The sequence below is a fragment of the Petaurus breviceps genome, unplaced genomic scaffold (genome assembly GCF_028583685.1).
Source record: "Petaurus breviceps papuanus isolate PSGF00001 unplaced genomic scaffold, PetGlider_PUasm1.0 90564, whole genome shotgun sequence".
NCBI lineage: Eukaryota > Metazoa > Chordata > Mammalia > Diprotodontia > Petauridae > Petaurus > Petaurus breviceps.
In genome coordinates this window covers 2,754,529-2,768,991 of record NW_027187275.1, presented here as the reverse complement: position 1 = coordinate 2,768,991, position 14,463 = coordinate 2,754,529, and the positions used below count along the sequence as shown (strand labels likewise).

General features: G+C 36.6%; 1 protein-coding gene across 6 annotated transcripts in view; it reads right to left on the bottom strand.

The window, feature by feature from the left end:
* Positions 1-14,463, bottom strand: part of PTBP2 (polypyrimidine tract binding protein 2) — a 142,383-nt gene that overhangs the window by 30,780 nt on the left and 97,140 nt on the right. For all 6 annotated transcript variants that reach the window (XM_069063394.1, XM_069063390.1, XM_069063391.1 and 3 more), the window contains 2 exons: positions 10,294-10,458; positions 10,100-10,210 (listed from right to left, as the gene is read on the bottom strand). In XM_069063394.1, the coding sequence (XP_068919495.1) occupies positions 10,100-10,210; positions 10,294-10,458 (276 nt within the window). The remainder of the gene's footprint in view (positions 1-10,099; positions 10,211-10,293; positions 10,459-14,463) is intronic.

The following is a 14,463-nucleotide window of genomic DNA, read 5'->3' as shown; positions in this document are numbered from 1 at the left end:
GCCATATATCTTATTGTTTTTTTTTTTTTTTTTTTTTTCTTTTTTTTGTTATTTTGTGTTAGTGGGGGGGGGGGGGGGGGGGGGGGGGGGGGGGGGGGGTGGGCAGAAGGGATATGGCAGGGTAGGAGGTAAAAACTGCTATAAAGAAATAATCGTAGATAAATGACTGACCATTATTCAGTAGGAAACATCTTATAATTATCAGTTAATAACAATACTGATTTATTTCAGTGCAATAATTACTGACGTAAAGCTTGAAGACCATATATGGATAAATGACAGTTTCCTAAAAACACTTACATGTAATTACATTTCTGCCTTTTTTGAGGGAAGGATGTGGGAAACAGGGGGGAAAAAAGGATGAAGAGAAGAAATGGATTTGACCTAAATAAAAGAGGAAAAGGAAATTGTGCAAGCGATTTAGAACAGTGATCCAGAATGTAGAATTTGGCAAAAAGAAATACAGAGAAATTAGAAGAATAAACTTCCTCTCTGAATGAGACACGGTATCAAAGTAGCTGGGTGGCATAGGCGATAGCGTACTGCACCTGGAGTCAGGAAGACTGGGGCTCAAAACCGGCCTCGGGGACTTACTAGCTGTGTGACCCTGAGCAAGTCATTTAACCTCTGTCTGCTTGAGTTTCTTCATCTGTAAATTGGAAATAACAGCAGTACCTAACTGTCCAGGGGTTTTATTAGGATAAAATTTAAATATCTGATACACAGCAGTAACTTAATGCTTGCTTCCTTTCTTCCTGTTGAAAAGATCAAAGAGCACTTAGGAGTAAGAACAGAAGAAAACTGAAGAAGATCGTCAGAAAGAGAAGGGAAAATAATTAAGAAAAGTGAAGTGAAATAACTGGAAGGTAAAACAAACTTGAAATGGTCTGGTGGCTGGAACAAAATAGTAAAAAAAAATAGGCTGTTGCAGGGAAAGATGCTGAGTATGGTAGCAGAGTTGTTGAAACTAAGTAAGTTAAGTGGAACTGTGAAGTTATTAAAAGGTGATAATTAGCTTTAGGACTTAGGAGCTTTTGAAGTATAAAGACTCATAAATAGTTTGTTTAAAAAAGAAATAGGGATTTAACTGTGTTAATTCAAAGTGGCTGTCTAGTCACATAGGAAAGACCAAATGCATAAAGATGTATTTCCCCGGATTCTAATATACATTTGAATAAATATGTTATACAGAGCATGTCCAACAGTTGGTATGTCTTAGAAGACAATACAGATGGACAATACAATGAATCCAGAGTTAAAAAAGAAGAGCGGGTTAGATTAAATTCAATAAATTGCAAAGCACTTTTACTAATCAAATTTTCACACAAGAGCAAAGTCCTATCTTTTCAACATATCTTTCAGGTACTGATGTATAACATCAAGACTTTGAACGTCACTACCTTTGAAAAACCAAGGATGTGCATCATGTAATGGGTTATGGAAAGGCACATGGTAGGCATAAGCAGGTTTTAACAAATAACTAAAGAATATTAAAGAATAGGAATAGAAGATGTCACCTAAGAATTATAAGACAAAGAGCAGTTGGGCTGGTCACTTGGTAAGAGCAAGGGGCGATAAGTGGGTGGTTAGTGTTCCAATGTTTAACTTTCTAATGTCAAGTTAAAGCAATGAGGGAGTTGAGTTTCTGGAAAGACTGGAGGAAAGTCACACAAGATGGTCAAGCATGTTTATGACATCTGCATCCCCTGAAACTTCCTTTAGCAGTGCTAGACACTACCTTCTCTGTAACATGTAGTCTTAGGGAACTGCCTGAGACAATGAAAGGTTAAATGACTTGCTCAGGGTCACATAGCCACTTATGTGTGAGGCAGACCTTATCTTGTATGCCAGCTACGTCTAGTATTTTTTTAAAGGGGGAAAGCAGCTGAAAATCTCAAGAGTGGAAAGTAGGGGAAATTCTGCTATGATCTGAATCAAACATGCAATATTTGCATTTCTGACACATTTTTGAATCAGTTATCTACCTAGCTATTATAATCTGTGTTTCAAAGCTGATTATGCAGGTAAAATAAGGACAATGAAGTGTGCCTAAATCAAAAAGAAGTGTGGCTTAAATGGGGAAAAAAGGAATCTGAGCAGGAAGAAAGGAAGACATGATCTTTCCTTATCAGGATGGTGTAAGATGTTACAAATGAGAAAGGGGAAGCCAAAGACAGCCATAATGCTACAGCTTAAGAAGAGATATGAAACATCTTCCTGAAAAGGTAACGAATGTTCAAAAGAAGCAGCTGGTTATCTTCAAAAGAATTACATAGTAGAACCAATGAACATAGGAGGTGAGAGATCATCCAGTAAGAATTAAAGGAGAAAAAAAATCAAAGAAAAGTACTAACATCTGGTGGTTCAAAGGATCACAGATTTGGCATAAGAGACTTAAGAACTCATCAAATCTTCTCATTTAATCGATCAATAGACAGAGGCCCAGGGAGGTTAAGTGACTTGGGCAGGATCACATGGCTGAGGTTGGATTAGAGTCCAGATCTGACTCCAAGTCTAGTACTTTATCCCCTACAATAGTTTTAGTCACACTTTTTGGTTTAAGGATTCCTTTATATTCATAAAAATTATTGAGGACTCCAAAGAGCTTTTGTTTATATGGGTTGTAAGTATCAATATTTACTGAATTAGAAATTAAAATTAGTAATATTTTAAAATATTTATTAACTCATTTAAAAATGACATCGATTACATGTTAACATAAACATTTTTTGAACAACAAAATATTTTTCAGGACAAAAAAAATTAGCAAAAAGAGTTGAATCATTTCCATGTTTGTAAATCTTTAACATCTAGCTTAGGGAAAGACAATTAAATTCTCAAATCTGCTTCTCAATTCAATCTGTTGTGAATGCTTTTTGTTTGAAGTTTATGAAGAAAACTGAACCTCACACAGACAGATACTAGAAAGCAGAAGAGTATTTTAATAGGCAAATAATGTCTTAGTATTATTACGAAAATAATTTTGACATTGTGGAGTGCTGAAGTCACTATCATCTAATAATAACCCAAAAAGGTATGCTATCTTACTACAATATGTATCTGAGACCTAAGACCCTCCCAACAGTTATCAAAACACATGACAACTACCGACCTCTACTGAACTTAGCTTATCCTGAAATAAGATATAAAATTCCTCACCATATTTATGTGTGTACATGTATGTTTATACACAAATATAGGTATCTGTACTTATCCTACCATTATAGACTTCTTCAAACAGGACCACAGGATTTAAGAACAGGAAGAAATGTCTCCACATTTTGCAAATGAGGAAATTAAGGCTCAAAAAAGGTTAAATGACTCTCCAAAGGTCTCACAGATGAATGGCAGAAGCATCACTGTGTTTTGCTTTCTTTGTATCCCCAGGACTTAGTACAGTGACTGGCATAGAGTAGTTACTAAATAAATGTATACTCACTGAATAAACCTTAATCATCAAAAATAAAGTACTCTGTTTGACATTTAAAACTTTATATAACCTGGCATCTTCCTACATTTTCCAGCCATCTTCACTTGAATCCCCTTCACACACATTATAATTCAGCAACCCTGGACAAATTATAATTCACTGATTAGAACACTCTATCTCCTTTCTCCACACCTTTGCACTGACTGACCCCCATGCCTAGAATGCTCTGTCCCCTCATATCTGTCTCCTGATGTAGGGTTCCTACTAGGAAAAAGTCATAAAATACAGTATTAAGAGCAGCTTAAACTCTGTGGAGAGTGGAAGCCTGAACATGGTGACCTGTTTAAAATCATAACTTAAAAAGAAAATTTTATTTTAGACACTGAGTCAAAAACTTAAGATACTTATTACTTATGAAAGCCATAACAAGAATATTGTGACCAGTACATGATCCATACAAAAAACTTACATTTGGTAATACCAGTGGCTTTAACTCCCAAGCTCATTACTAAGCAGAAAATCAAAATATCCACCAATCAGTAGTGACGCCCTCTATAGATCCTCCATCCTTTATCTGTTTTCTATAATTAACCATGGGGATTTTGGGGGTTCTCAGAAAAGATTAACTAAACTGTCTGGCCACCACCCCCGACCAAAGATTGCCTCTGTTTTATAATTATTCATGATTAAATTACTACCTACAATCAATCTAGAGCTCCATGACTTCTGGCATCAAAAGAAGACCTCCAGGGGTAGCCAGGTAGCACAGCGAGTAAGAGCACCGGCCCCAGTGTCGGGTCGATCTGGGATCGAATCCGGGCTCAAACACTTAGCACCCACCCAGAAACACCTGGCCGTGTAACCTTGAGCAAGTTACTTAACCCCGACTGCTTAGGGGCGGCCAGGTGGCTCAGCGAGTAAGAGCACTGGCCCCAGTGTTGGGATGATGTGGGATCAAATCTGGGCTCAGATACTTAGCACCACACACAGAAATAACTGGCCGTGTAACCTTGAGCAAGTTACTTAACCCCAATTGCTTTAAAAAAAAAAAAAAAAGAGGACCCCCTGACTATGGGGGAAGTCTAGGGTTCCCTAGCAAGGGGAACTCCGGACCTTAGGGCTGGATTCTTTGGAGACTCATCTCAACACCCATACTCTTCTGCAAAAGGTCTTTGCTGACTTCTACTTTTAGCTAACTCCACATATACTCAGAGAAAGAGAGAGAAAGAGAGAGAGAGAGGGGAAGAGAGAGAGAATGTGTGTGTGTGTACGTAAGAAAGAGAAATATAAATAAATAGACAGACACACACATAGGTTTTACATGTCATCTCTCCCATTAAAATTTATGCTCCTTAAGGGCAGGGACTGATTTTTGCCTCACTCTGTATCCCTGCTACTTACTTAGCACATTGGAAGTGTTTGCTAAATTCCTGCTGAGAGATAACACTCAAAACTTAGATCTTTTTAATTCAGTGCTGTTTTCACAATACTAATTTTTGATTGAGGACCAGGAAACTAACAAATTAAAAACCTCTAGTATTCCAACTACATAGAGGAGCAGAGATACAGTATTTTCTATCATGACATCCACAATACTAATTATGTATAACTACGGACTAGACCAGCATTCTTTTTTTTTTTTGTTTCATTTTTTGGAGGGGGGAAGGCAGGGCAATTGGGGTTAAGTGACTTGTCCAAGGTCACACAGCTAGTAATTGTTAAGTATCTGAGGCCACATTTGAACTCGGGACCTCCTGACTCCAGGGCCAGTGCTATTCACTGTGCCACCTAGCCACCTCTAGACTAGCATTCTTAAATCCCAAATCCTATCAGTTCAGGTTATTTAACCAGCAGACAATATGTAGCAGGATTAACAGAGGGATCTAGATAGCACAGAAGACAGAGAAGTGTACTTCTGAGTTTGACTCATGCCTTAGACACTTAACTAGCCCAATGTGACCCCAAGCAAGACGTTTATTCTTTCTATGACGTTTTTTTCTTAATCCACATTAATGCCAGTGTTTTCCCTGTGTTGTTTCTATTTGATTTATCCTGTACACAATCTTACTTGAACACAATTGCTTGCATGTTGTCTCCCCCACGGGACTATAGTCCTTAAGAGAAAGCATGGTCTTTCCACCCTTTGTATCCCTGGTGCCAGGCACATAATACAAATGAGAAATGCTGTTGACTGACTGCTTCCATTTCCTCATTTGTCAAAGGATAATGAAAGTACCTACCCGAAAGAGTTGTGGGGAGCATCAAATGAGATAATATATGTAAAGCACTTTGCAAACCTTAAAAGTGCAATATAAAAGTTAGCTATTATTATCAAAAACAAAGATGTAGGTAGATACTACTAACATAGACTACTGAACTAAATAAAACTGTTTAACTGAAAACTACTCAATTAGGCTTCACATAATGATAATCCAATTTACTTTTTCCATAGGAATTGTAACAAAACGTAAGACAAAATTAAGTTTCAAATGTCCCTCTCTCAGTCCAACAGTGATACAGGATAAAGGAATACATTATAGATACAAATAACTATATTATAAAATAGAAACTGTTTAACAAAAATGACCAAAAAAATCAAAACATTATCAAGTGCCTAAAATACTAAGCAATTGTGGATTTATGAAGATTTGCTTTGAAAAAAGGTTCTTTCATTCACGGAGTTTAAAAGCTAAAAATAGGAATAAGAAACTAGTACACATTGTAAATATACATTACATAAGATCTGCATTAGAGTCAACAAAGAGTTATGTGAGATATGAGAAGGATTACTAGCTCAGGGGTTTAGAAAAGGTGTCACAGGAGTGTTTTTGAGTTGGCCTTTAAAAATATGAGTAGGAATTCAATAAAGAATGGAAGAGGAGAGTGAAGTATGCATCTAACATCATGATATTCATCTGTATTTTTAAGACTCCAGAAATCATGTGATATAGAACCGGGATAGGAGATAGTCTAAACATCATCTTATCCAACCTCCTTATTTTTCATATGAGGAAAACTGAGGCTCAGAGGGCCTGATTTGTTATAAGTCAGATATGTTACATGTATTAATGCTGGGGTCTGAAAGTTAGGTCTTCTGACACCTGAGCTCTTGTTACTATACCATGAAGTAACTTTTTTTAAATAGTCATTTATCCCTGATGATGGGTGAAAATAAAAGTGAATAATTCTTGCAAATGAAATCTTTATATCCAAAGCAAAACGTTGTCATGAAAAAAACATTATTAGCTCCATGATCTAGGATGGACCTAGTCAATTTCACTAAGTTAAAAAAACAGCTATGCAACAGAAAAAAGATAATATATTTAAAGATGATAAATTAATACTTTTAATTATAGAGAAAAAAATTTGTATATCACCTATTTTTTTTTTTTTTGCTTTTTGGAGGGCAACTGGGGTTAAGTGACTTGCCCAAGGTCACACGGCTAGTTTTTGTGTTAAGTGTCTGAGGCAAGATTTGAACTCAGGTCCTCCTGACTCCAAGGCTGGTGCTCTATTCACTGTACCACCTAGCCTCCTCATATCACCTATTTTTTTTTTTAAATTGAGAATTTTAAAAAGTAAACAAGTCACTTTACTTTTCAGAATCACATTACTGTATTTCTGACATACACATGTTTCCTAACTGTATCAAATATATTGCTGAAACCCATTCTCTCCTACCAAGTTAACCAGAGATCACAGATTCAAGAGCTAGAAGGGACATTAAAATCATAAAAGAACCACAGATTTAAAGCTGCAAGGAACTTTAAAGGCCATATACTTAATTTATCTAATTTTACAGGTGAGAAAACTGAGCCCTTAAGGGTATTACATGTAATCTCCGAAGATCCAAAGCTAAACAGCAGATATTAAATTTGAACCCAGATCCATCCTTTGACTCCAAATCCAGCATTCTTTTCATCATGCCACGTTGCATTTTTAAAAGAAATGACAGCAAGGGCAGGTACACCAGTAAGGGAGGCCAAATATAAAAGCATGGAGTGATTTTGTAAGAACAATGTTAGGAATGATAAAATTCAGAAAACAAAAATAAAGAATAAATATGGTTAATAGGAAGTTGATACTAAAGAAAAATAATGATAGTTAGATTTCGAGGTCCTAAGGAAAACTGCCAGATACGATTACTGAAACACTTTAGGTATCTGTGGAATGGGGAACACAGAAGGTATCCCAAGATGGGAAAAGGGCAAATATAATCTCAGTTGTCATATAAAGAGAGAGTATAGTCTACATAATAGGGGGGCCAGGATTATTAAAAAATTCTCCAATCTACTACTGATGGAATATTTATTGAAATAGCTTCATTACAGGCAGGTCACACCCCAAACTATTTCTTTTTTCTTGACAGGGTTGCTAAACTAATAGACCAGGGGAATCCTATAGATACAAGCTTAACTAAATTTAAGCAAAGCATTTGGCAAATTCTCTTATTTTATTCTTGTGGAAAAGATGTGAGCCAAATGATAGCAGAGTAAGGAAAATTTTAAACTAGTTGAATATCTAGATTGTAGATTAGACACTAATGAATGGTTCAATGTCGACTTGGAAGAACTCCAAGAGAATCAAAAGGCTGTATGTTTGGCCTTGGATTGCTCGTGTTATATTTATCAAATTTTGAGGTGACATAAAGTTGGGAGGAACAGCTAATACCGACACATGACATAAAAACACTACAGACTAAAACAATGAACCAAATTAAGATAAAATTTAATGGAAATAAATGTAAAGTCTTGCATTTGGGTTTAAAAAAAAAAGCAGTTCTCTATATATAAGATGGGGTGACGTGACTAGAGATATATGAGGGTTCAAGAAACTGGAGATTTTTAAACTGGAGAAAGGTTGATTCAGGAAGAATAAGATAGCTGTCTTCAGGTATATGAAAAGGGATTAAATTTACTTTTCCTTCAAAGAGACAATCTAAGAGTAATGTGAGGAAATTACAAGAATACAAAGTAAATCTTGAAATTAGAAAAGGATACCACCCCTCCCCCCCATTATAGTTATTTAAAAACAAAATGCTTATCTTAGGTGCACCTACCCTCAGGAAAGTTTTTCAGTAAAGGTTAAGTGACTACTTGTCATTTACTCCCAGGAACTGATTCTTGTCCTTATATGTTTTGGACTAGGGTGCCTCCAAGTTCCCGTAGGAGGATTCATTCATTCATTCTCTCTCTCTCTCTCTCTTTTTTTTTTTTTGCTTTTTGGAGGGCAAGTGGGGTTAAGTGACTTGCCCAAAGCCACATAGCTAGTAAGTGTGTCAAGTGTCTAAGGCCGGATTTGAACTCAGGTCCTCCTGATTTCAGGGCCAGTGCTCCATTCACTGCGCCATCTAGCCGCCCCTAGGATTCTGTTTCTTAAGCTATAGAATAAGGAGATAGAATTTGATGGTATCTATGGGAAGCCTTACTTGCAATGCTTATAGAGTGTAGCATATAGTACCACCCATAAGTGACATCCACTTCTAAACTTGACAAAAATTTATAGAAATGTTAAAATAATGTACATCTACTTCATTTACTCAGATTTTCTTGATTACTAAAACATGTGATTGAAGCAACTTCTATTCACATTATGGATACACTTCAGTGCTTTTGCTTAAAGCAATCATTTAATAAAGTATTATTTAAAAAACTAAATTAATTTTAATTAGATTAATTTAGTTTTAACTAGATAGTATTATACCATGGTGGAACATCCTAGATTGTACATAGATATATAAAATAAAATTTGATTGCTACTAGGTCTATCCTCCAAATGAAAAAAAAAGGGGGGAAAGAACCCCTATGTACAAATCTAGACTTCATGGTGGAAAAGAATTAGAAATTGAGGGGATGGCAATCAGCTGGGGAATGGCTGAACAAATTATGATAGATGAAGGTAATGAAAAACTCCTGAGACAGAGCTAATGGTATAGTGAGGCACCTAGTAACATAGCAGATAGAGGATGTATCCTGGAGTCAGAGGAAGACTGAAGTTCAAACCCAGCTTCACACACCTAGTGGCAGCATAATCCTGGGCAAGTCACTGAACCTTAACCTCTCTAGTCCTCAGCTTCTTCAACTGTAAAATGGGGGTAATAATAACATCTGCCTCAAAGGGTTATAGGGAGGCTCAAATGACATAATAGTAAAAAGCATTTAGCACTACAATACACAGTAATGTATACACACATAACAGACAATATAGAAATACTTGTTCTCTTCCCTTTCCCCTACTAAACTATAAGAAATGAAAAAGGGGACTGTTTCAGAAAGACCTGGGAAGACTTCTATGAACTGATGTAAAGTGAAATGTGAAAAACCAAGAGAACAAGTTAGAGAATAGCAACAATACTGTAAAGACAGTTAGCTTTGAAAGACTTAGGAATTCTGATTAATACAATAACCAAGCACAATTCTAAAGGCCTTCTGATGAAACATGCTATCAATCCCTGACAGCTGAAAGACTCAGAATATTGATTGAAGTATACTGCTCATTCTTTCTCTTTCTTTGGATATAGCCAATGAAATTTTACATGACTACACATATCTGCAATGGCTTTTGCTTTTCTTGCCTTCTCAATAGGTAGGGGAGGGGGTGGAAAGAGAATTCAGAATGTAAATAAAATAAAATTGAATTTTAAAATTTTTCAAAAAGATCTGGACTTACTAATTTTGCTTGTTGTGCATTTACTGGATCACCATATTGCAGCAAAGCTTGGAACTGATTATTTTTAGTAAATGTGATTATCTTCAATACAGCACCAAACTTGGAAAATATCTGTCATATCAAAACAACAAATTACAATCATATCTATTATAAACATTCTAAATTACTTATTTATACAAATAAAGAGAGCTTACCTGATGGAGAACATCAAGAGTTACAGGATAGTACATATTATCAATAATTATTCTAAGTACTGGACTCTGGGCTGGAGTTACTGCACTCTCACTAACTGTAGTGCCACTAAGAGGGGTATTTGCTGTCTGTACAGCTGTCACAGCCTGAAGAACTGCCTGAGCACGCTGAAAAATAAAACAGAAAACATTTTTTAAAATAAGAAGCATTCTATTTCACTTGAATTTGACAGTATATTTCCTTTAGTTTGTTATATATATATATATATATATATATGTGTATATTTACTTGAGAACCTAACTTAATATTCATGAGCAATTTAACAGTATTCTAATGCTATATACTCATAGTAACTAATACATTTTGGGACCAAAGTTTAATTCATGAATAGATACAGTGTTATTTATCTTCATTTGAGATCCTGGTGCACCACCCAGGAGGAGATGGGTCATAAATATTTAGAGAAGTTGTTACAGAACCATGGGAAAATGGTAAGGGCTGAAAATACAGATTATATGATCATAGAATATAAAGCTGAAAGGGGCCCTTCCTTAGAAGTCATCTAATCCAAAATCATTATTTTAGAGATTAAGAAAATGAAGCCTGAAAGGTTAAGTAACTTGCCCTCTGGCTCTAACTCTAGTCTACTATATCACATGTGTATTGATTAGTGTGGAGGTAATGTAGCTATGAAACAGATTCCATATGAATAGACTGGGGGAAAGGATTGAGTGAGCAGGTGATGGAGAAGCAAAGTAGTAGGACAAGGGATTTCTGTATGTTGTGCCAACAAACTTTGCTGTATTTTTGTGTACACATATGTGTATAAATATTTAAACATATGTACATGCATTTGTATACATTTGTGTACATGTATATACATATATTCACAATTATCTCTATCAAAATGTGTGTGCATGTACACACACATGCTAATCATCTCTCTCTGGTCAATGAGAGATTCTTTTTGTGAAGGGAGAGGGGGGACTCCCCAAAATCAAGAGAAATATTAAAATCTGAAAAAACAACTGATGAGATAGAAACTGAAAAATAGACAAGGAACAAATTTAAGATAATGATAACTTTAAGGGATCAAGGAGACAATAAACTAGTGAAGAAGCAGTTTAAAGAAATAGGAAGACGATCGGAAGTCTCAAGGTGACTCTCCCTGAGAGATTATGGTGTTTCACTGGCTAAAGGAGGAAAGAATTATCCAGAAGGAATCAGGATGTGCAATGATGACAAATGCACTGATTTCCAAAAAGAAGACTGAAAAAAGACTGCTGGATTTGACAAGTGAATCATTAGTTACTTTGGAAAAAAGTGTTGTAGAGGTGGAATTCAAATTTCAAAAGGCTAAGAGTGAGAATGAAGAAGTGAAGATATTAGATATAGCAACTTTTTAAAGGACTCTGTCAACGAAAGGCCAGAGAGAGATAAGATGGCATCTGGAAGAGCTAGATCAAGGAAATACTTCTTTTAAAAATGAAAATAATAAAGAGCATTTACAGAAACATGGGAAGCAGACAGAAGACACCATACTGGAGGAAGGAATGGGATATGATCAAGGGCAAAGATAAAAGTAGAGAGAGTAGTCTTGACCAAGCAAGCAAACATTAAACACCTACTATGTGACAAATATTGTGCTAGTTGCGGGGGACAAAAAGCCTAAAGAGTCCCTGCCCTCAAAAAACTTACATTCTAACAGGAATGGAACATATGCATAACTAAATACAAAGTAAATGAACAGTAAAATTTTGGGGGAGTGGGAGCACTGAGAGCTAATGCAATTAGGAAAATTTCATGTTGGAGATGGAGATTAAACTAACTTTTGAAGAGAAGAGAGGACATTAATTTTTTTTTTTTTGGAGGGGGGAAGGCAAGGCAATTGGGGTTAAGTGACTTGCCCAAGGTCACACAAGCTAGTAAGTGTGTCAAGTGCCTGAGGCCAGATTTGAACTCAGGTCTCCCTGACTCCAGAATGAGTGCTTTATTCACTGCGCCACCTAGCTGCCCCAAGAGAGGAAAATGAGGAAAGAGAACATACCAGGCATGGGTGGGTGACTGTCTGTGCAAAGTCACAGAGATGGGAGACGAGTACTGTTAGGGATGACTTGCAGTGAAGTTTCTCCATTCTGAATATCCTATATACATTCTTATTACTTCCTTATATTTTGTAACTAAGTTCAGTATTGTTTACACACACACACATACATACACACACAAATCACTGTGTATTTCAAGGTAATGTAAGAGCTACTGAGTATTAATACAAATGACTGGATTAACTATTGAGACCAAATTAGAGGTGTTTCTACTTTGGGGAAAGGAAGGGTAGTTGAGAGGTGGCAAAGGGTTAAGTTTCTATAGAACTGCAAGAATTGCTGAAACAAGACTACTGATAAAAAGTATCAGACAGTAGCCTTGGGAAGAAATTTGGGTTCCCAGAGAACTCCTAGATAATACTAAAAATGAAGTAATGTTGGCAGTAGCAGGTGGGTTTGACCAATCAGAAAGTAGACAGCAGCCTTGGGACACTCAGGCCCAGATAAGGACACATCTAGGTTGGACTGAAGGGGGTTCGGTATTCTGAGGTTGTTACTGCGCTTGCCTAGTGGACCTCATATATTATGTATATTATCTAAAAAAAATACAGCCTCATTAGTAATAATTAGGTTAATGTTTGGCAGGGGCATGTAACCCTTGCTTATGTAACCCAGTTTCTGCCTCCTCTCCTGGGCATTGTTCCAGAGACTGGACAGCCCGCTTCTCTAGAGATTCTAATAAAACTTTCTACCTTCACTTTGAGAGGTTTCCAAGTAGTCAATTTGGGTTAGGGTCTCCGTACCCCACACAGTACTATGAATGAATAATAGTAAGTTTGGCTTGGCTGGGACACAGAGTATGTCCAAAAAAAAAAAAAAAAGAAAAAAAAAGGAAAGTGTGATAAAACTGAAGCCAGATTGTATGATGCTTTACAGGCCTAACAAAGGCATTTGTATTTGATTCCAAAAGCAATGGAGAGTCCCTAGATCTTCTTAAGCAGAAGAGTGACGAAATCACTTTTGCTTTTAAAGTATAACTGGTAGTTTTATGGGGGTATGGGCTAGTAAAGAGAGACTGGAGACAAGGAAACCAAATGAGAGGGTACTGTAATAGGTAAAAAGGAGGAATAACACTTTCTTTAAGATAGAGGAAAGAAAGAGAAAAAGGGGTGATAATTCTGTTAAGTTTTGAGAAGCAGAGGAGGGAACTGAGATAGTCATCAATCTGGCTTCAAATTTCTTACTTATGTTTTAAAGGTGTGGGTGAGATGGGGTGAGGACAGGTAGGTTTTGCTATGAAGGAGACTGAAAGTCAATAAAAGTAAAGGAGCATTGCCAAGCAATAGAGATGGTCCACACTTAAGGTTATGTACCATAAATGAATACAGGGTGAAATCAGCACTTCTTCATAACTTTCTTTTTTTCTTTTTTTTTTTTAAGCAATTGGGGTTAAGTAACTTGCTCAAGATTACATGACCAGTTATTTTGTGTGGGTGCTAAGTATCTGAGGCCGGAACTGATCCCAGGTCTCCCGACTCTGAGCCAGTGCTCTAACTCACTGTGCCACCTGGCCGCCCTCTTCATAACTTTCTCTAAGAATACTTAGCAACCCTGGAACACTAGTATAAGAATCAGACAGCAAGCGTTATTCAGAGTAGAGGATTAAAAAGCTAGTAATGTAGGAAGGTCCAATGAGGATAAGAGATTCTAGAATGGCAGCTAGTATATTATTAAAGTAAAGTAGTCAATCAATTTCAAGGTTTGGTATAAAAGAGTCCGCTAAGTGCTTTGCAAACATTATCTCATTTTATCCTCACAATAATCCTGGAAGGTAGATATTATCATCACCATAACAGATGTTGAAACTGAGGCAAAGAGAGGTTAACTGACTTGCCAAAAGATCACACAGCTAGTATCTGGAGTTGCTCTGCCTTTTTCAACTGCATGGAACAAGATGCCCCTCCCAGGACAGATTCATCACTTCTGAACTACTCACTGTGCTGCTAACTCAAGCCTTGATTGACACTACCTCCCTCAGTCACCCTTCCCCTCTGATTGAAGAGCTAGAAGGCAGAACACCAAACTTCTCCCAATGTCTTTATTTTAGAGGGCAAAAATGTACTCCCT